The following is a 21,423-nucleotide window of genomic DNA, read 5'->3' as shown; positions in this document are numbered from 1 at the left end:
TTTGATCTATATGCTCTATCCCTAGAAACAAATTCTGTGATTTAAAAAACTGCTAACCAAGCCAATTTATTTTGGGATGGGCTGTGTGACTAGGTTTGGGTGAGCCCAAGAGATAAGGGAGTGATTTTCACCCATACACTGCAGAGCTCGCACATGTACTTCCTGCCAGAGCAGGAAATAAAGTGAATACAAGACTGACCTGGATCCACACGTGTGTTCGGGAAGAGATGTAGCAAAAGGCTGGGAGCAAGTGGCTGCTGTCTTCAGATGGACAACAGAGCAGCAGTGGCCGCAGATGAGTTGTGACAGGGAGCAGAAGTCCAGCTAATCAGGCATAATGTAGCACCTCTGCAATGCTGTGTCAAGAAAGAAGTCTTAATTAGGATATGGCCAGGTAGGGTTTCTGTCTGGGGCCAATGGGTCCCAGGGAAAATCATCACAATTAGGGAATCTGTGGCAAAAACCACTGGTAAGCCTGTAATCCAGTCCATTTCTGTGTCTGCACCTCTCTCTAACAAGCAGTATGACTATTTCCTTAGCACTGGTCCTGGCGGTAGCAGACTAAGGTTCGAGCATAAAACCACTGCTGCTGGCCACTCTGAATGCTTTTTTCATAAATAATGAAATACGTAATGATGCCTCATCTATAGTCATATCTGTGTCTGATTGGTGAGGGGTTTCTGAGGTTTTGTAATTGGGATTTTTTTTTTTTTTGAGAAGTTAACTGTCTTTTCCACAGCCATTCTGGTCGCCTAGTAACAGGGATTCTAAAACTCTAAGGAATGGGGATAGTTGATGTCTGTCCGATGGACAGGTTACCCCAGTGGGCCTGACTTGAGATGGGACAATGTTATGGTAGGAAATCTGTGGCCCCGGAGTCTGAAATCCCAGAGAGAATCAGGTGAGTCCACAGCTCTTCCTTTCCCAAAATAATTCATAGGATTTTGAGATAAAGTAGCCTTTGCTCAGTGCTTCCAGGAAAACCTCTCTGTAAAATCTGGGGGAAAACGTTAGACAGACTTTTCGTCCTTTCTTGGGGAATGACCCCATTATGTGAACCAGGCTGTCTTCCCAGATCATAGGGCAGGACCTGAACACACAGTAGGTGTTCAACAAATATTTGTCAAATAAATAAGCTGTCTCTCACTTGCTCTTCTCAAAACCACATCCTCACCTCAACCATTTTACTGATGTAGGAAGGGGTGTGTGTGTGTGGCGGGGCGGGGGGGGCGGGGGGGGGGGGGCGGGCAGCTGACCTATGCCTTTTTTAGAGCCACAGCAATAAAATGTCACCTTCGCTGCTCTGTTGACAGGAGATATACACAAAAGAAGACAGGTCATTTCAACACTCCCCAAGTAAAAGCCCAAACCAAATCTAGCTACAAATATGGAAGCATAGTTCACCTCTATAATTGGTCTATGGTTAATCACTGGAAAACTTTCATGTTGGCACAATAGTCATTTCCCCTTCAAACGTGGAAATACCTTCCATTTTGAATTTTCTTACACACCTTGGATGAGAGCTGGACCCAGGAGGGTGGTATCCTGTGTGTTATGGTCACATTAACCAAATCTGCTTTGTAAAGCTTTAAAATGTATTTTTTATGACATGAAATGTGTGGGTCTTGTTTTGTATTTTTACCCTTGAGTCTGCGGTCTGTGGGTGATGTGGGAAATTCACAAAGCCCCCCAAATTTTATGTGAAAAGTTTCCATGTGCAAAAAAGTGCAGGAACCTCAAAAAATTAACAATCTTTGAGAGGGAGGAAATTTTGTCTGTTAAAGAAAATGAATTTAGCAAACACTCATTTTCTTTAAATTTCCCTGGATATTGCACCTAAAGAGATAATATGTCAATGTGCTGACAGTTGGAGAGTTGAGCATGTTACCAAATGGAAGAAAAATGCCCTGTGATTAGCAACTTTGAAATGAATAGCCCAGTGTACAGCCAGCAGGGCAGCCAGGTGGAGAGTCCGACTTTGCTCTCACTGCAGACTATCACTGGTGTTTTTGTTTATTGGTATATGAAGTTCAGTGTTCTGTGCAAGGAGAGAGCAGGGCTTTGAGGCAGGAGACCGTGGATCACACTACCTTGGTTAACCTTTACGTAGGTTCAGTTCAGCTCCTTCACTTCTAAGGAGGAATAAACTGGTCCCATTATCTACTTGCCTACCCCACTTTCTTTCCCCTCTTCCTTTCTTCTCATGCCCTTGAGACAAACCTTCTCCAGAATTTATACAAACCAAATGGGAACTTGCTTCTAAGTTGTCAACATAAGGGAAGGGAAGGTCTGGGATGCAATTAACCTAGGGAATAAAAAAAAAAGCATCTTCCCAGGAAACTCTTTCCTATAAAAATTGGGTACTCAATAGTTATATTTTAAAATTTTATTAAAATCATTTATTCAGAGGGACTAATTGGTGACTGATTACCAACTTCAACTCAGCACTAAAAACATAAGGTAAAAGGTTTGGAAAACAGAAAGATTTCACTTAAAGGAAGGAATAATGTTTATGTTCTTGTCAAGCACTGAGAAAAAAATAACTGTAAGGCTTGCTTACAAGTCATATTATTATTCCCTGCCAGTAGAAATTTAAATAAGTTTTTTCAGTTTTCCCTTGAACAGTGAAGAAAACACTGCAATAAAAACAAGCTTTGTAATATATTTGTTAGTTTTAATTTGTTTTCTCTTAGGCTAATAGGCTTTACAAAGCTTTCCCCCCCTTAATTATGGTACAACATGACTTGTACTGTGTATGCTATGCTGCTATGGATACTCTGAGGCCATGACTCATGACCTTTAAATATTATTGTCAGGCAGCCAAAGGTGTCTCTCTCTCTCTCTCTCTCTCTCTCTCTCTCTCTCTCTCTCTCTCTCTCTCTCTCTTTTAGCTCTCTCACTTTTAAACCAGTAGTTTTGTTTCAGGCCCTATTAAGAGAAGGCAGTATCAAATAGTTTTCTCTTGTATATTTGTAGCACATCTGAATATAAATATGCACATAAGGGTTTTGTACTCAAATGTTTTGTTTTGTTTGGCTTCATTTAGTGACATAATATGAATTTCTTGTTTGGAATGTCATTGGGTGGCAAAAAATATAAATAAGGTATAGTCCTCATATTCCTATGAAGATGTCACTGAGAAATGCAAAGACATAAGCAAATAATTATATATATCGTGAAATGTAATAAGGGATATAAAACACAAACATCCAAAAACTACAGAGACTAGAAATACTTCTGATTGGTAGGGTCAAAGAGGCAGTTTTTGAATTATGGTGTGAGGAATGGATAAGGTTTTGACAAGCAGAGAAGAGAGCTTGAGCATTCTAGTTGGAAAAAACAACCCGAGAAAAGGATAAATACATACTCTGGAACTACTGGGTAGAGTTTGGTGGAAATATCAGTTTTGTGAGATTCACTCACTGATAGAAGATAAAATTAGTCAGAAGGTAAGAGGGGCCAGCCTAGTAAGGTCTTTCCATTTGTTGTGTTGTCCAGCAACTGTGATAACTCTTTATCCATTTCATGATAAAGAGTTACTGTCAAGTAGAAAGCACCAAAATACTGGGGGTTTTTATTTAGGTATAGTGCAAGAAAAGTAATTACATCTATCAGAACCCCAGTGTGTCCTTTCACTAAGTGGGGATTTCATTAATTTTGTTCAGTAGTCACTGATTACTTTGTGACCATTTTTAAATGAACTTAAAACTTTTTTTGAAGAGTGAGAGGCACGCACAGAAATATGGAAATAAAATAATACATTTGTTAGGGAGATAGTAGGATAGAAAATAATAAAAGTACCCCTGGTCTTTAAAGTAAGGTTTATTGGTTGGCTAAAGTAGAATGAGATTTATTAAGATTTAAGATTTATTAAATCATCTATTTATTCATTCATTCATTGAAAAATATTTATAGACCTTCCTAGCTCTCTTCAGGATGCTAAGAAAAAAAAAATTCTATTTTCAAGGAGTTTACATTTTCAGTAGGGAGGAGACACAATAAATCTAATAAATAAGCAAATTATATAGCATGTTAGAAGATTTTAAGTACTTCAGAAAAAAATAAGCAAAATCATGAGGATGGATATTTTCATTTTCAATGAGGTGCATATGGCAGGCCTCACTGAGAAAGTGATATTTGAGCAAAGAGACGAAGGAAGTGGGAAAGAACCAAGTAGACAGGTGTGGAGAAAGTATTCCTGGCAAAGGAACTTGAGATGGGAGTCTATATGGGTGGCTGAGGAAGAGTGAGGAGGCCAGTGTAACTTGCAGGGGAGGGGTTGAGAAGAGAATATTACATAGGGTCAGGAGAGATTGGGATGGAACCCTATGGTGGATGGGAAGGGTGAATGGCAGAGACATCTGTAGGACCTTGTAGGCCATTATATGGACTTTCAATTTTATTCTGAGTGACATAAGATCTCTCGTTTGAGGGAAATGATTTTCCTTATGGTTGATGTATGGAAAACAGAATGTAGGGGGCAAAGGTGGAAGCAGAGAGAGCCATTTAGGAGGTTAATTCAATAGCCCAGGTAAGAACTAATGGCAGCTTGAACCAGGGTGTTAACAGTGCCAGTGGTGAGAATGGTCGGATATTGAACATATTTTGATGGTAGAACCAAGAATTTCCTGATGGATTGGATATGGGTTCTGAGACAAAAACAGGAGTCAATATTTTAGCCTGAGCAATGATGTCATCAGCTGAAATGGGGAAGACTGCAAGTAGAGAAGATTTGGGAGTAGGGATCAGGAGTTAGGTTTTAGAAATGTTAAAATTAAGATATCTGTTCTTATCTCAAAAATAAGATATGAGATGTCAAGAAGGCAACTGAATGAGTGAATCTGGAATTCAAGAAAGAAGTCTGGACTAGAGATATGTATTTGGGAGTGATCAGCATATTGATGATATTTAAAGCCAAGAGGTTGAATGAGATCACCAAGGGAGTAAATGTGACTAGAGAACAGAAGAAGTTCTAGAGCCCACCAAAGTTGAGTGCTCAGGGAGATGGGAAAGGACCATCAAAGGAGACTGAAGAGCACAGGAAAGAAACCTAGGACTTTAGGGTGTCCTGGAGCCAAGTGAAGAAAGTATTTCCAGGAGGGAGTGATGAATCATGTCAAAACTCTGAAGTAAGGTGAGTCGTGACAAATGACCCTTGAATGTAGTAATGTGGAGATCACTGGTGAATTCAGTAAGTGCCGTTTCTGTGGATTATTTTAACAAACTGAATGGATTTGCTTTAATAAAAATTAGAAGGAAAGGAATTGGAGACAGTGAGCATATAGTTTTGCTATAAAGGCGGGGGGGGGGGCGGATATTAAAGCAGAAACTAAAAGGTTAAGAGGGTTTGAGATGCAAAGAATAATAGTATGTTTGGAAACTATTACAAATGATCCGAGAGAGAGAGAGAGAGAGAGAGAGAGAGAGAGAGAGAGAGAGAGAGAGAGAGAGTTCCCCAAGCGTGCTATTTCATAGGATAATATGCTTCCCTCCCTCTACTTCTTTTTTTAGTGGAAAGACGAGATTTCGCAGGTTTACAGAACAGATTGTACTGTTTGGACTGCTTATTCTCAAGAGAACTTTTAAAGACTATTTATCTTCTCTGAGTAAAGTTTACATTCCATAGTTTTGACTTCCTTTGGAAATGTTCAGAAATTGACATTTGGAGGAAATACTTTAGGAAATTTATCTTCAATATTACAGCATAAAAACTTATTTGATGTGGTGTGTGTGTGTGTGTGTGTGTGTGTGTGTGTGTGTGTGTGTACAAGTGCGTAAGCTCCTGAAATAAAATGTTGAAATTAAAACTCTTTATTTCAGCATCACATCTGGAAGTTCCGAGTCAGAGAAACAACAAAGAAACAAACTATCGGTAAGAAATAAAGTTTGCATAAACTATTTTAAAAAACATTAAAGTTAATAAAACTGTAACTTCCTTAATTAATGTTGAGACTTTCCTATGTTTCATTTTCATATTTTACTAAGTAAAGATTTTAAAAATAAAACATGGAATTTTCTTTCTCAAGAAAAACGAGGTAAAGTGGGCAGGTGCCAACTAAGGGATGTTGTTGGGCAGCAGGGAAGCTAGGGATGGTGTGGTGTGGCCTTTCCCATTTTCACTTGCTCTTGGTGGCCCTATGATATCATAGACATCCTGGGTTACTTCAAAACATTTACTTGTATATGAGGTAATCCTAGAATTCAGACATGATACAGATAGGGTAAATTACATTATTTGAGTTTAAATCACAGTCTACTCCAGAGCGTTCCAGTTCATGCTTTTTCAACTCAGCTGATGGCATGCCTAGTTCTGACCTCTGAGGTCTTCTCTCTTCCTGAGACAGCTGGGTCCTTTCTACCTGAGCCTCATCTAGACCCTCCTTAGGCCTCAGGTAATAACTGTGCAGGTTGCTGATAAGTATTAAAGCCGAGTGATTGCTACCTGGGGGCTCATTATATTAGTTCTCTACTTTTAAGTTTGAGAGTTTCCCTTACAAAAAAAAAAAAAAAAAGCTATCTGTTCACTGTGGATTCAGCTTTGGTAAGGATCCCCTAGACTCCAACCATAGACAATTCTGAAACAACCCTTTCAGCTCTAATGTAGAGGCAGTGTGATATAGAAGAATGATTGTAGGACTAGGAATTCGGCCCAAATCAGCCACCTCTAAGCTGTGTCATGATAGCCAAGCTAGTTAAGCTCTCTGAGCCTATTTTTCATCCATAGAATGAGGATGATGAGACTTTAACAGTCCCCAGGGATACCTTGGAGATACTGCAGTTTTGGTTCCAGACCACCACAATAGTAAAGTGAGTCACATGAATTTTTTGGTTTCCCAGTGCATATAAAATTATGTTCACACTCTACTGTAATCCAGTAAGTGTGCAATAGCAGTATGTCTAAAAAAATGTACATACCCTAATTTAAAACTACATTATCGCTAAATGCTAAACATTATGTGAGTTTTTGGTGAGTTTAATCTTTTTGCTGGTGGTGGGTCTTGCCTTGATGTTGATGGCTCCTGACTGATTAGGTGGTGGTTGCTGAAAGTTGGGGAGGTGCAGCAGTTTCTTAAAATAAAACAACAATCAAGCTTGCCACATCAATCGATTCTTTTCTCATGAAGGATTTCGCTGTAGCATGGGATGTTTGATAGCATTTGGCCCACAGTAGAATTTTTTTTTCAAAATTGGAGTCACTCCTTTCAAACCCTGCCGCTGCTTTGTTTACAACTAAGTTTACGTAATTTTCTAAATCCTTTGCCATTTCAACAATCTTCACAGCATCTTCACTAGAAATAGATTCCATGTTAAGAAAGCACTTTCTTTGCTCATCCATAAGAAGTTTAAGTTTCTTAAACTTCATTGGTTAAGGCTTTATCATGAGATTGCAGCAGTTCAGTCACAGCTTCAGGCTCCACCTCTAATCCCGGTTCACCACATCTGCAGTTACTCCTCCACCGAAGTCTTGAATCCTCAAAGTCACCCTTGAGGGTTGGAATCAACTTCTTCCAAACTCCTGTTAATGCTCATATTTTGACCTCTTCCCATGAGTCACGAATGTTCTTTTTTTTTTAAATATATTTTATTGATTTTTTACAGAGAGGAAGAGAGAGGGATAGAGAGTTAGAAACATCGATGAGCTGCCTCTTGCACACCCCCTACTGGGGATGTGCCCGCAACCAAGGTACATGCCCTTGACCGGAATCGAACCTGGGACCCTTGAGTCTGCAGGCCGACGCTTTATCCACTGAGCCAAACCAGTTTTGGCACGAATGTTCTTAATGGTGACTCCTTTCCAGGTTCTCAATTTGCTTTGCTCAGATCTATCAGAGGAATCACTATCTATAGCCTTACAAAATGAATTTCTTAAATAATAAGACGAAAGTCAAAACTGCTCCTGATCTAGGGGCTACAGAATGAATGCTGTGTTAGCAGCATGAAAACAACAATAATCTTATTGTGCATCTCCCTCAGAGCTCTTGGGTGACCAGGTGCATTGTCAGTGAGCAGTAATATTTGTGAGAAAATGTTTTTCCTAAGTTATAGGTCTCAACACTGGACTTAAAATATTCAGTAAAGAAATGTGCTGTCACCCAGGCTTTGTTGTTCCATTTACAGAGCACAGGCCGATCAGATTTAATATAACTCTTCAAAGGCCTAGGAGTTTTGCAATGGTACATGAGCATTGGCTTCAACTGAAAGTCCCCAGCTGCATTACCCCTTAACAAGAGAGTCAGGCTGTCCTTTGAAGCTTTGAAGCCAGGCATTGACTTCTCTCTAGCTCTGAAAGTCTTAGACAGCATCTTCTTCCAATAGAAGGCTGTTTGTCTACATTGAAAAATCTGTGTTGATCTTGGCTACATCATCTGGATAACTTGCTGCAGCTTCTACATCAGCACTTGCTGCTTCACTTTCCACTTTTATGTTACGGAGACACTTCTTTCCTTAAACTTCATTAGCCAACCTCTGCTAGCTTCAAACTTGTCTTCTGCAGCTTCCTGGCTTCTCTCAGCCTTCACAGAACTGAAGAAATTAAGGCCTTGCTCTGGATTAGGTGTTGGCTTGAGGGAATGTTGTGGCTGGTTTGATCTTCTATCCAGACCACTAAAACTCTCTCTATCAGCAAGAAGGCTGTTTCACTGTCTTATGATTCATGTGCTCACTGGAGTAGCACTTTTAATTTCCTTCAGGAACTTTTCCTTTGTACGCACAAGTTGTTTGTACAAGAGGCCTAGCTTTTGGCCTACCTCAGCTTTTGACATGCCTTCCTCAGTGAATTAATCATTTCCAGCTTTTGATTTAAAGTGAGAGCATGTGACTCTTCCTTTCTCTTGAACATTTAACCATTGCAGAGTTACTAATTGGCCTAATTTTAGTACTGCTGTGTCTCAGGGAATAGGGAGACCAGAGGAGATGGAAAGAGATGGGAATGGTGGGTTAATGGAGCAGTCAGAACACACATTTATTACTTAAGTTCGCCGTCTTATATGGGTGCTGTTTGGGGAGACTCAAAACAATTACAATAGGAACATCAGAGATCACTGGTCACAGATCACCATAAAAATATAATAATAACGGAAAAGTGAAATATTGTGAGAATTATCAAAATGTGACACAGAGACAGAGAGTGAGCAATGCTGTTGAAAAAATGACACTGATAGATTTGCTTGATGCAAGGTTGCCACAGACATTCAATTTGTAAAAAGTGCAGTATCTCCAAAGCTCAATAAAGCAATGTGCAATAAGATGAGGAATGCCTGTACCGCAAATGAGATATTTGGAATGTGAAAGTTATTGGTTAAGGACCGACAAGTGTAAAGGAGTACAGGAGTATAGTTATTGGAAATCTATAGCATTCAAATGGGCTCTCCTATGGGCCAAGGCACCTTGCTCTTTGAATACTCTTGCTTCTTTCTGGATTCAGCAGTTCTGCTCTCTCAGCATCACCAGCTAAGAATAACTGATCTAGTGAGGTGCATATCCAGAACCTCACTTCTGAGCAATTACTTTGTTCATAAAATGTTAACAACTCTTTTCTAGGTATAGTTCATTTAATCTGGCCCCAGAGAGAATGGATATACCTTTCAAATCCACCGTCATTTTCAGAAGGAGGGCTTTTGGAGAATAAATAAAAGTCAATTAGATTAGTAAAATATGACTTTAATTAAAAATGTGTTTTCTAACTTGGAGGGATAGTTTAATCTTAGATTGCTTTTATTTTTCAGTTAGCAAAAGAAAACCTAATAATGAGTTTTTATTTTATGTAGTGGACCTACTTATGATCCCATTGCTCAAAGAAGGAATATCTCTCACTGGTGCTACATGAAACATTGATCTCTGGTTAGAATTCAAAGCAGTTGAATTGGGTTAGCAGTTGAATTGGGGTTTTGGGAATGGGAGACTTTAGCTCTCCCATCTGGTACTGCCTTTTCCTCTAACAATGCTAATCAATTAGCACTCTAGAGGTAACCCTGTCACTGAAAAGGACCAGGTGCCAATCACTACACTTAGGATTTTTGCCTAAGGCTCCCAATTAGCTTCCAGAGTTCAGAATCTATTTCCTTTCGATTTACATTTGACATAGTTGGGAGCCCTGGGGCTTGAAGTAGCTGGTTCTGCTTTAGTTACTGTATTTTTGTATTTCTAAAAGAATACATTTAGCTAAAGGAGGCTAGGATTAAAGACCTCAAGACAATAGGATGTCCACAATTAGTGCTGCTCCCTCATTGCACAATCCTCTTTAAATTTTGGAACTCATAGAAGGATCACTCAGCAGAACCTATTCTGGTCTGTACCATGAAGAACCAAATTGCAGGTGGACCTCAGATGCCTCTTTTAAATAGTTCTAGTTAGCTTTGGTAGGGAGGATTGAGATGAAGGGTGAAGTTTGTTCAATGCTGTAAAGAAGTCTTGAAAACTCATGCACAATGAATCACACTCTACCTTGTGGCACCACTGTCTGGAGACCTTGGTTCCTCATTTTCCTTTTCAGCACTGGTCTCAGAACACTGTTTTAACTTTTGAACTCCCCTGGTAACCTGTGCATTCTTAGAATGAGGACTGGCCTTCACTCATCTCTGTGTTCCTGGGACAAAGTTTCTGGTACTAACAGCACTCAGTGAGTATGGTTTGAAATAGAACAAATGCATTGCAGTAGGTGATTGACAGATACCATCCCTCTGAATCCTTATAGCAACAGACAGGGGTGATGTTCAGAATCATCAGCTATTATATTGATACATTTCTTCTAATTATTATTAACATGTGAGAAATTAAGTAATTGAGATACAGAGAAGTTGAGGGAGATTTCAGCTGTTGAATGATCGATGAATATGTATTCACTATACAGTATAGTAGGAATAATATGGGACAATCCAGTGAGAGTTAGTTTATTTATATCCACTTCTTGGGTTCCAGGTTGTCCCTGTTTATCTGGACCTTATTCCTTTGGGCCTCTTGAAGGATTAGAATGTTATTTGAACTGTTGCCTTTGCCCCATTTTAACATCCTCTGACAGAAAACAGCCAGTGCATATAGATCAAGCATGTCAAACTCATGGCCCGAGGACCGCATACTTCATTTATTTGACCCGAGTTAGCCTTTGAGTTTGACATGCTTGACATAGATCATCTCATTTGAAACTGTTTAGGAAATAAAAATTCTATTGCAAGGAGGCTTGGCCTCAACAGAATAGCTGGCTCAGGATTTCTCCCCCTGAACTGTTCCTGAGAACTGTGATGCATAGAAGTGAACAATGTAAAACATATGATGTCACTGGCCCTGTGAACTGGCACACAGTGAGAATGTGGGTATGAGTTCATTAATGCTAGAGCAGTGGTCAGCAAACTGCGGCTCACGAGCCACATGCGGCTCTTCGGCCCCTTGAGTGTGGCTCTTCCACAAAATACCATGACCTGGGCGAGTCTATTTTGAAGAAGTGGCGTTAGAAGAAGTTTAAGTTTAAAAAATTTGGCTCTCAAAAGAAATTTCAATCATTGTACTGTTGATATTTGGCTCTGATGACTAATGAGTTTGCCGACCACTGTAGAGTATGTATAGAGTATTTCACTCACTGTGCAAAACTAAGCTTATAAAACCTCATTATGCCATTTAGCTTTCAAGTTATAATTTAGTGATGATTTCATTTAAAAAATCATTGTTAAGTGACAAATATATGAAAGCACTTTTACAATTTTTAATTTGTAAGTCAAATTCATAACACATCGTATAGGGAGTCAGCTTTACAAAATGACCTTAAAGTAGCTAAAACATTTTACATTTGATAAACTGGGGAAGTCAAGCAATGCCTTAAATTGTGTCAATTTTTATAAATTCTGTTCTTCTTTTAGTACTTGGTATAATACAGCATTATTTTTTAGGAAGCATATATTTGATAATATTTCTCACATTTCTAAAATTTAGCATTCTAAAGTGGCTTTTAGAAGATTTCTCCTTTTGATAAGCAAACCCTCATATCATTAATGAATCACAGTTAGTGTATCACTTGTGCTTTCAATTGAACATTTCAAGTGGTTTAAGAAGACATTCCTATTTGTACATAACATGAGGTCAATATAGAACTGTATTTCTGTATATATTCAAATACAAAGATTTGCTGCTGTTCTAGGAAATTGGTTATTTATTTATTTATTTTGCCATTCTAATAGGTGAGAAGTATCTCAAAACTTTTTGTTTTGGATCTTTTTTCCTACCTTTCTTCTCCCCTCCCCTCCCGCCTCTCCTGAAGCATACTTGGCAAATTTAAAGTGTACAAGTTGATGAGCTTTGACATATGTTTACACACATGAAACAACAACCCCAGTCAATCAAGATAATGAAACTATCCATCGCCCCCAGAAGTTTCTCATTTTAATAATAAGGTCTATTTAATTTGTGAGCAGAGACCATAAAAAAGACCTTAGCAGTTTAAAATAAGGCTGGCCAAAAACTAGAAAGTGTCCTTTAGAAAATGATCCTTTGCAAGCAACCAGCAAGACAACTTATTTTGTTTTTAACTTCTATGATAAGGTAAATGAATAAGTAACAAAAGGTCCTGTTTTCACATGCAGATGTGTTTCTTTATATTTTTTAAATGTCAACAGACAAATAAATTGAGAAAACATGGGCACTGAAGCAGATTGTTTACAGATAGGATGTTTTGCAGAATTTCCCCAATAGGCATGGGTGGCACAAAGGACCTCCATAAACTGAAGCATTTGAGTGTCTGCAGATTTGTTTAATCAAATGCCCATGACATTTTCTCTCCATTTGGATCCTTCAAATGGTAAAAACTTCCAGACAACAGGTATTATTTGGGAAAAGCATGCTAATTTGTGCTGTGTAGTGCTGACATGTTTCATTTTTTGTGCCGGTGAAAATGTTGGTTGAGAAGTTAGTGTGTAGACGAGGAAGGAAGTAGTGAGATGTAAAAAGCCTACAGACGTCAAATGTGCCGTATATGTTTTGATACATAAAAGTTAAATATATATAGTGAGTTGAATTTAAGGATTACTCTGAACTAATATTCTGGATAAATTCAAGTTTCCCATACAATTTTCTCATCTTCTGAAACCTGAGTGTTTAGATCAGAGCAAGGGAAAAGTATGTTTTGGGGACCATCTGATCAATCAGTCTTTTAAAGAGCACATCAATTGCTGTCGTCTGAAGAAAAATATTTTCCCACACTTCCAAGTGTCCTTGAGAGAGAATATGCTCCAAAGGGCCTAGACAATTATTCAATCTAGTCTTTCCCCAGGGAGTAAATCTCCCCTGGGGAGGTGCTCTTTGGATGCTTGGAGAGAAGGGAGAGCCTGGGGTGACCTTGGCGTGAGGAGCTCACGGATGCAGGCTCTGAGGCTAGAGCCGGGCCTCTGGCTGCCTTAGTCTCATCAGGCAGATTGGATAACACAGACTTCATTTGTTTTGATAGTTTTGTTAAACTGAAATTTGCTGCTGGAATAATAACCCCAAGTCATCATGTCAGTAGCTGAGCTGTTTGTGTTAGATCAGGTATCAGAGTCAGTCGGTTATTTCAAAATATTTCTAATAATTTGAATCATTGTGGAGTGTTATCTGTACTTAAGGAGGTCCTGAGAAATGGAGCATTTCTCCAAGTTTTGGCTAGAGTTTGCTTCTTGCAAAAGTTGACTTTCTCCTCAAACAAAATTGTGCATTAATGCATAGAGATGAAAATATAATTTAGTTCTGAAAATTCTATTCTTCATAAGAAAATTTACACTCACCACTATTTCAACCCACTTAAGAAGTATTCGTTAATATTCAAAACTAGCTTTCCCGTTGCAGGAAAAAATCCTGCAATAGGATTTCCCGCTGCACTCTACCCTGCCTCCGTTCCTCCCTTGTTCGCCCACCTCACCTTCTCCTCCAGCCCGCCCGCGTTTCCCTTCTCCCCCGCCCCCCCTCTGCCCCGCCCTTGTCCCCCGCCCCGCCCTTGTACCCCGCCTCACCTTCTCCTCCAGCCCGCCCGCGTTTCCCTTCGCCCCTGGCCCCGCCTCCACTCGACCTTTATCACCCGCCTCGCCTTCTCCTCCAGCCTGCCCGCTTTCCCTTCGCCCCGGCCCCACCTCCGCTCCGCCCGCCCCGCCTTCTCCTCCAGCCCGCCCGCGTTTCTCTTCACCCCCGGCCCCGCCTTCGCCCCGCCCACCCCGCCTTCTCTTCCAGCCCTCCCTTGTTTTCCTTCACCCCTGGCCCCCGCCCCGCCCTCCTTGCTTGCTTCTTCGAAGCTTTACTCCCTTCTGCAGCTGTTGGCTTCTTTGGACGCTGTCTTGATATGCAAATTAGCCGCCATATTTGTTGGGGCAATTTGCATACTCATCCTGATTGGTTGGTGGGCGTGGCTTGGCTGGTGGGCGTGGCTTAGGTGTAGCGAAGGTGCGGTCAATTTGCATATTTGTCTATTATTAGATTAGATAAGTAATAGAAAATATTTGTAACATTTATTACAATATGATATTTTTAATATACTAAGTTCTCATAAAAATCAACAAGGAAAAGATTTACCCTTAAATAAAAAAAAAAAAAAGGAATGGTTGAGCATTGACCTATGAACCAGGAGGTCATTGTTCAATTTTTGGTCAGGGCACATGCCCGGGTTGTGGGCTCGATCCCCAGTGGGGGGCGTGTAGGAGGCAGTCAATCAATGATTCTCTCTCATCATTGATGTTTTTATCTCTCTCTCCCTCTCCCTTCCTCTCTGAAATCAATAAAAAATATTTTTTTAAATGGACAAAGGACACAAATCATAATTTGCAAAAGAAGACATATAAATATCCAATAAGATGTCCAAACTTGGTTTACCAAATAAAATGTCCAACCTTAATAGAAAACAAAGAGATTTAAAAAATTTTAAACTTAGATGTCATATTTAACTGTAACTTTGACAGCTATACGAACAGCCAATAGATATATGGAAAGATGTTCAACCTCACTGGCAATTACAGAAACGCAAATAAAAACTACAATGAGATACCACCTCACACCTGTTAGAGTGGCCATTATCAATAAGACAAGCATTGGAGAGGTTGTGAAAAAAAGGGAACCCTCATTCCCTGCTGGTGGGAATATAGACTGGTACAACCACTATGGAAAGCAGTCTGGCAACTTCTCAAAAAATTGAGAATAGAGCTACCATATGACCCAGCAATCCTCCTGGGTATATACTGGAAAACTTTGAATGTATTTGCAAAGATATATGCACCTATATGTTCATTGCAGCATTATTCATGGTGGCCAAGACATGGAAACAGCCAAAGTACCCGGTGATAGAGGACTGGATAAAGAAGATGGGGTACATATATACAATCGAATACTACTCAGCCATAAGAAAGGATGAAATAGCATCATTTGCAACAACATGGATGGACCTTGAGAACATTATGCTAAGTGAAATAAGTCAGTCAAAGAAAGCTAATAACCATATGATTTCACTCATATGTGGGATATAAAAATGAAACTCATGAACACAAACAGCAGTGTGGTGGTTGCCAGAGGAAAGGGGTGAGGGGAGAAGGAGATCCTAATATATGGTGATGGAAGAAGATTTGACTTTGGGTGGTGGCCACTCAGTGCAATACACAGATCTTGTAACATAGAAACCCATACCTGAAACCTATATGATCATGTTTATCAATGTCACCCAAATAAATTTAATTTAAAAAAATAAATAAAATTACTTTAAAAAAGTATTGAAAATATTATTATAGGAAAATGTATAAGAAAACTATGATCCTCATATAGTATTGGTGGGAGTATTAATTTTGGAGATGCAATCTTAAATGTGTATCAAGATTATATTGATAACCACTTTTTTCATATGTATTCAATAAAAAACAAGTTAATAGACACGTATAAATATGCTTATTATAGGGTTGTCCAATAGTAGGGAAACTGCATTTGTATCTAGTAAAATTTATTGTGAACATAAAAAGTCATGGTAATTTTTAAAGTTAAAAATTATAGAAAATGATATTTATCATCATTCAAATATAGATTGTACCTATGATACATTGTTCATTAAAAATGATCATAATTTAATCAGATATAACCATGTATAGTATGAATCAATGTTTTATATGCTGTGCATCTTACAGATACACACACACACACACAGAAGTCTATAGAATAATGCACCAATTGTGGTCTTAGTCAGCTCAGGCTGCACTAACAAAATACCACAGACTGGGTGGCTTAAACAACAGACATTTATGCATTTCTCACAGTCCTGAAGTCAGAGATTAGGGTACCAGCATGAAAGGGTCCTGACTTGCAGATGGTTGCCTTGTTGCTTTATCTCACATGGGGGGTAGGGTGGGAGGCAGTGAAAGAGAGAGAAGATAACAGAAGGAGAGAGCCCACTGATTTCTTCTTATAAGGACACTAATCCCATCATGAAGACCCCACCCTGATGACCTCATCCAAACTGAATAACTTCTCAGAGGCCCCAACTCCTACTATTATCACCTTGGGAATCAGGGCTTCAACGTGTGAATGTGAGGCAGCAGGAGACACAAACATCAATCCATAACATGTTGCAATCTCTGGATGGTAGGATTATGAATGATTTTTCACTTTCATTTTTATACCTTTTATATTGTCTGGATTTGGGGGACCTAATATATAGAAAATCTGTGCCACAGAGATGATGCTTAATACATGTATTTTCTCCTTTTTCCTCTCATTTTTATAGTATTAAAGTTCACTTATCTGAATATCTTTCCAACCTTTCTCAACCTTTATCCCACTGTGAGCTCCTGAAGGGTAGGGAATTTGATTAACTCATCTTCATCCTCCAGGGTTTGCCCTGGTACCTACACACAAAAGGCACCCAGTAAAGATGTGCATGATCTCATTGTTATTGAGTAGCTGAACACATTGCATTTTTCAGATAGGGAAGAAAATGCTCTTGATCCAAAGCAAAATTAATTTGTAAGATACATTTAAATTAAATGTGGGTTAGAAACATTCTCCAGATAAGTCCTGTTTTGCTTGCCTTGAATGTCCAAGAAAAATGCTATAACTCCTAGAACAGTCAGCTTACCCTAAGCGCTATCACTACTTAGACACTTGCTTAAAATAGAAATGCCTATGTCCTATTCATTTCTTTCCTTTTGAATAAAGCAGGACTTAGCCTTTGTGTCTTCAAATGTGTTCTTGTGTATTTTTTTTAAATAATCATGAATATTTAGAAAAAAGTCTCCCATAATAACTTACTTTAGGACTGCTTAACATGTAATGCTGAGCTTCAAATGGTTAGATTTGAGAACTTAAAATAGTTTAGTATCCACAAGGTAACTTTCAAATTACTCAAGTTCTTAATCCTTAGTACACTAGAAAAACAGTCATCATCATTTACCATCTGGATCAAATAAACCCATCAAAAATTGTTTTAAAGTCATTTTTCAAATAATTTACATAAGGATAATGGCATAGTTTAAAAATCATTAGAAATTTTAATAAGAATTTAAACATAGCAAATCTTGTATCAAGTAACAATTTTGGTACATACTGGTAAACATTTAAAAGAAAACCATCACACATCCTCTTAGCAAACAGGAAAAGTCCAAGTTCTTATCACCAACTATTGTGTGATAGTCTTTGCTGTATGAGATATCCTATTTCCTTTTTTGTCCTTAGAGATATGCTTTTCACTCACCGATTCATGAGTTTGAGGACATTCATCTAAGTTTCTAGGAGTTATGATCTGAAGATTCATAGTCTATTTCACTGACATAATTAATTCCACTGTCAACATTAGTATCTAGAAGAGCACTGTCCCTAGAAATATACTACAAGTCATACATGTAATTTTAAATTGTCTAGTAGTCACATTAAAATTTTTAAATAGTCCTAAATTTTAAAGGTCCTAGGTTCGATTCTGGTCGAGAGCATGTACCTTGGTTGTGGGCACATCCCCAGTAGGGAGCTGTGCAGGAGGCGGCTGATCGATGTTTCTCTCTCGTTGATCTATCCCTCTCCCTTCCTCTCTGTAAAAAAACAATAAAATATATATATATTTTTAAAAAATTTTTAAATAGCCCTGGCTGGTGTTGCTAAGTGGTTAGATCATTGGCCTGTGCACAAAAGAGTCTTGGGTTCGATTCCTGGTCAAGGGCAGGTACCTGGGTTGCAGACTCAATCCCCAGCCCCAGTCAGGAAGTGTGCAAGAGACAACCAATCCATGTGTCTCTCTCATTGATGTTTCTCTCTTTTCTCCTCTCTCTCTCCCTTCTACACTCTCTAAAAATCAATGGAAAAAAATATCATCAGATGAATATTGACTAACTAAATAAATAAATAGGTGAAAGTAAATTTTAATAATATATTTTATTTAACCTAACATCAAAAATATTGTCATTTCAATATGCAATCAATATAAAAACATATTGAAGTATCTTACATACTTATTTATTGTGCTAAGAAGTCTTCAAAACTCTGTATAATTTATACTTACAACACATCTCAATTAAAACTAACCACATTTCAAGTACTGACAAGTCACATATGATTAGTGGCTTCTGCATTGGACAGTGCTGGTCAAGAATGCTGCTCTTCACATTCATCTTCTGATTTGTCTAAGAATTGTGAAATGTCCTCCTCTATCAATTTTCTTCTCTTTGTACATTACATATGGAAAAAAATGTAGTATTCACAGCTGTGTTTAATGAAAGCCAAAACTATTCTATACAAATGGTGTCTCCTCTTCTATACCTTGAAAGATGATGCAATACTTCTGGCAGCACAATGAGAAAATGAAGGATGAGTATCAATTTTACTATTGTATTGTCCTCTAGGCAATTTCACTGGGGACAAAGCCCATAACCTGGGCATGTACCCTGACCGGGAATAGAACTGCAAACTCCTGGTTCATAGGTCAACACTCAACCACTGAGCCACACCCGCCAGGCCATACTTTTTTCTTTTTAATCTTTAAAGTCTTCATTGAAAAGAACTGATGAATAATGATTAAAAAAAAAATTCTGAGAATAATCAACAATGTGTTGCAAATATAGGAAAAATAAGATTACTGCAATCCCAAAATACAGCCTAGATTTGAAAAGGCTCCAATATTTCTGTATTGTATTTGCAAGATAAAATGAGTTTTATTCTATACTAGAGGCCCAGTGCATGACTGAATCATGCACGTGTAGTGGGGGAGCTGGGTGCCTGTCCGCTCAGGCACCCAGCTCCCACACTTTTGCTTTCGATCGCAGGGGAGCTGGGTATCTGTCCGCTGGTGCACCAGGCCTTTCAGAAGCCTTCGCCGCGCCAAGGCTTCTGAAAGGCCTGGTGCCTGAGCTGACAGGCACCCAGCTCCCCCACTTTTGATGGTCCGCGGTGGGATGTGAGCTCGCTGCTCCAGAGGCCCCTTCTGTGCCGCAGCACAGCCATAGCGCAGACGCTGAGCTTGAGCCGCCATGCGAGCTCAGTGTCCCGCGGGCCCAATCGGCCCCCCTGGCCCCCCCCGAGTCCCGCCCCCCTGCGCCTCCTGGCCAATCGCGGGCATAGCGAAGGTACGGTCAATTTGCATATTTGTCTATTATTAGGTAGGATTATTTTGGTTTTTATAAGACTTCTTAGAAAGAAAAAAGCCATGAAATATAGGTTTTTATTAACATAATGGCTCAAGCCCTGATCAGTTTGGCTCAGTGGATAGAGCGTCGGCCTGCGGACTGAAGGGGTCCCAGGTTTGATTCCAGTCAAGGGCATGTACCTTGGTTGCGGGCACATCCCTATTGGGGGGTGTGCAGGAGGTAGCTGATCAATGTTTCTCTCTCATCAATGTTTCTAGCTCTCTATACCTCTCCCTTTCTCTCTCTGTGAAAATCAATTAAAAAGAATATATTAAAAAAGACAACAAAAAAAACATAATGGCTCAAAAACAGAAACTCAAAACTACATTGGGTCCAATGAACATTGGTGGTATATTGAGGATTAAACTGCATTAATTAAACAGTATGTGGGGAAATTTTTCAGAGATATGTTTTTTAAAAATTTCTTTTTTTTTTCTATAAGCTTCTATCTCACATGACAGCTTTCCCCAAATGTTCTCCTCAAAAGTTCCTTGGAAAACATATGAAAACATACTCAAAGTCACTAATTATCTGAGAGATGCAAATCAAAACGACAATGCAGAACCATCTCACATCTGTCAGAATGGCTATCATCAACAAAACAATAAATGACAAATGTTGGCGAGGATGCAGAGAAAAAGGAGCCCTCGTGCACTGCTGGTGGGAATGCAGACTGGTGCAGCCACTGTGGAAGACAGTAAGGAGTTTCCTCAAAAAACTAAAAATGGAACTCCTATTTGACCCAGTAATCCCACTTCTAGGAATATATCCCAAGAAGCTAGAAACATCAATCAAAAAGGATATATGCACCCCTATGTTCATAGCAGCACAATTTACAATAGCTAAGATTTGAAAACAGCCTAAGTGCCCATCAGCAGATGAGTGGATTAAAAAACTGTGGTACATCTACACAATGGAATACTATGCTGCATTAAAAAAGAAGGAATTTCTACCATTTGCAACAACATGGATGGAACAGGAGAGCATTATGCTAAGTGAAATAAGCCAGTCAGAGAAAGATAAGTAGCACATGATCTCACTCATCTATGGGAAATAATGAACAACATAAACTGATGAACAAAAACAGATCCAGAGACAGAGAAGCATCGATCAGACCATCAAACCTCAGAGGGAAGGTAGGGGAGGTGGGGGTAAGGGGGAGAGATCAACCAAAGGACTTGTATGCATGCATATAAGCCTAACCAGTGGACACAGACAACAGGGGGGTGAGGGCATAATTGGGGGGGGGGGTTGGGAAGGTAATAGGGGAATGAGGACAAATATGTAAAACCTCAATCAATAAAGAAATTAAAATGAAAAAAAATGTTCCTTGGAAATGTATTTCCTTTAGCCCTAGTCCATCCACACTCCTCTTCATTCTCTCCCTTTTCATTTCAAAAACTCAAAAGAACATGTCTAACAAGAAGGTCAAGAGAAGGAAGAAACAGAGCACACCCAGTAAAAACCCTCTTTGGCAGGCAGAGAAGAGTACATTTTTTAATTTTTGTTCTTCTATTATGCATAGTGAATTACTTTTTCCACAAGGAGTAACCAGGCTAGATATAGTTGCATAATGCCAAGACCACCAGCTTTTCTAAGAGTTTGGGGTCTTTATGATCAATGATCTGGCTCTTTCTAGGCTGTGAGCTCCCAGAAGCTGTATCATCGAAACATAAAACCTAGAGCTTAAACAGAAGATGCTTTTAATGGCCCATGGACACAGACAATGGAGTGGTGAGGGCCTGGGGTGAGGATGGGCTGGAGGGGTCAACGGAGGGAAAAAGAGGACATATGTAATACTTTCAACAATAAAGAATTATTAAAAAACTAGAGG

The 21,423-nt window shown here is 39.1% G+C and overlaps 1 protein-coding gene across 2 annotated transcripts in view; it reads left to right on the top strand.

The window, feature by feature from the left end:
- Window positions 1-711: 711 nt before the first annotated feature.
- Window positions 712-21,423, top strand: part of CCDC192 (coiled-coil domain containing 192) — a 209,173-nt gene continuing 188,461 nt past the window's right edge. For both annotated transcript variants that reach the window (XM_028145174.2, XM_054714936.1), the window contains exons 1-2: window positions 712-901; window positions 5,821-5,872. In XM_028145174.2, coding sequence (XP_028000975.2) covers window positions 840-901; window positions 5,821-5,872 — 114 coding nt within the window. In that variant the 5' untranslated portion in view covers window positions 712-839. The remainder of the gene's footprint in view (window positions 902-5,820; window positions 5,873-21,423) is intronic.

The sequence above is a fragment of the Eptesicus fuscus genome, chromosome 4, assembly GCF_027574615.1.
Source record: "Eptesicus fuscus isolate TK198812 chromosome 4, DD_ASM_mEF_20220401, whole genome shotgun sequence".
NCBI lineage: Eukaryota > Metazoa > Chordata > Mammalia > Chiroptera > Vespertilionidae > Eptesicus > Eptesicus fuscus.
The sequence above is the reverse complement of the archived record's forward strand: the minus strand, read 5'-3'. Positions and strand labels throughout refer to the sequence as shown.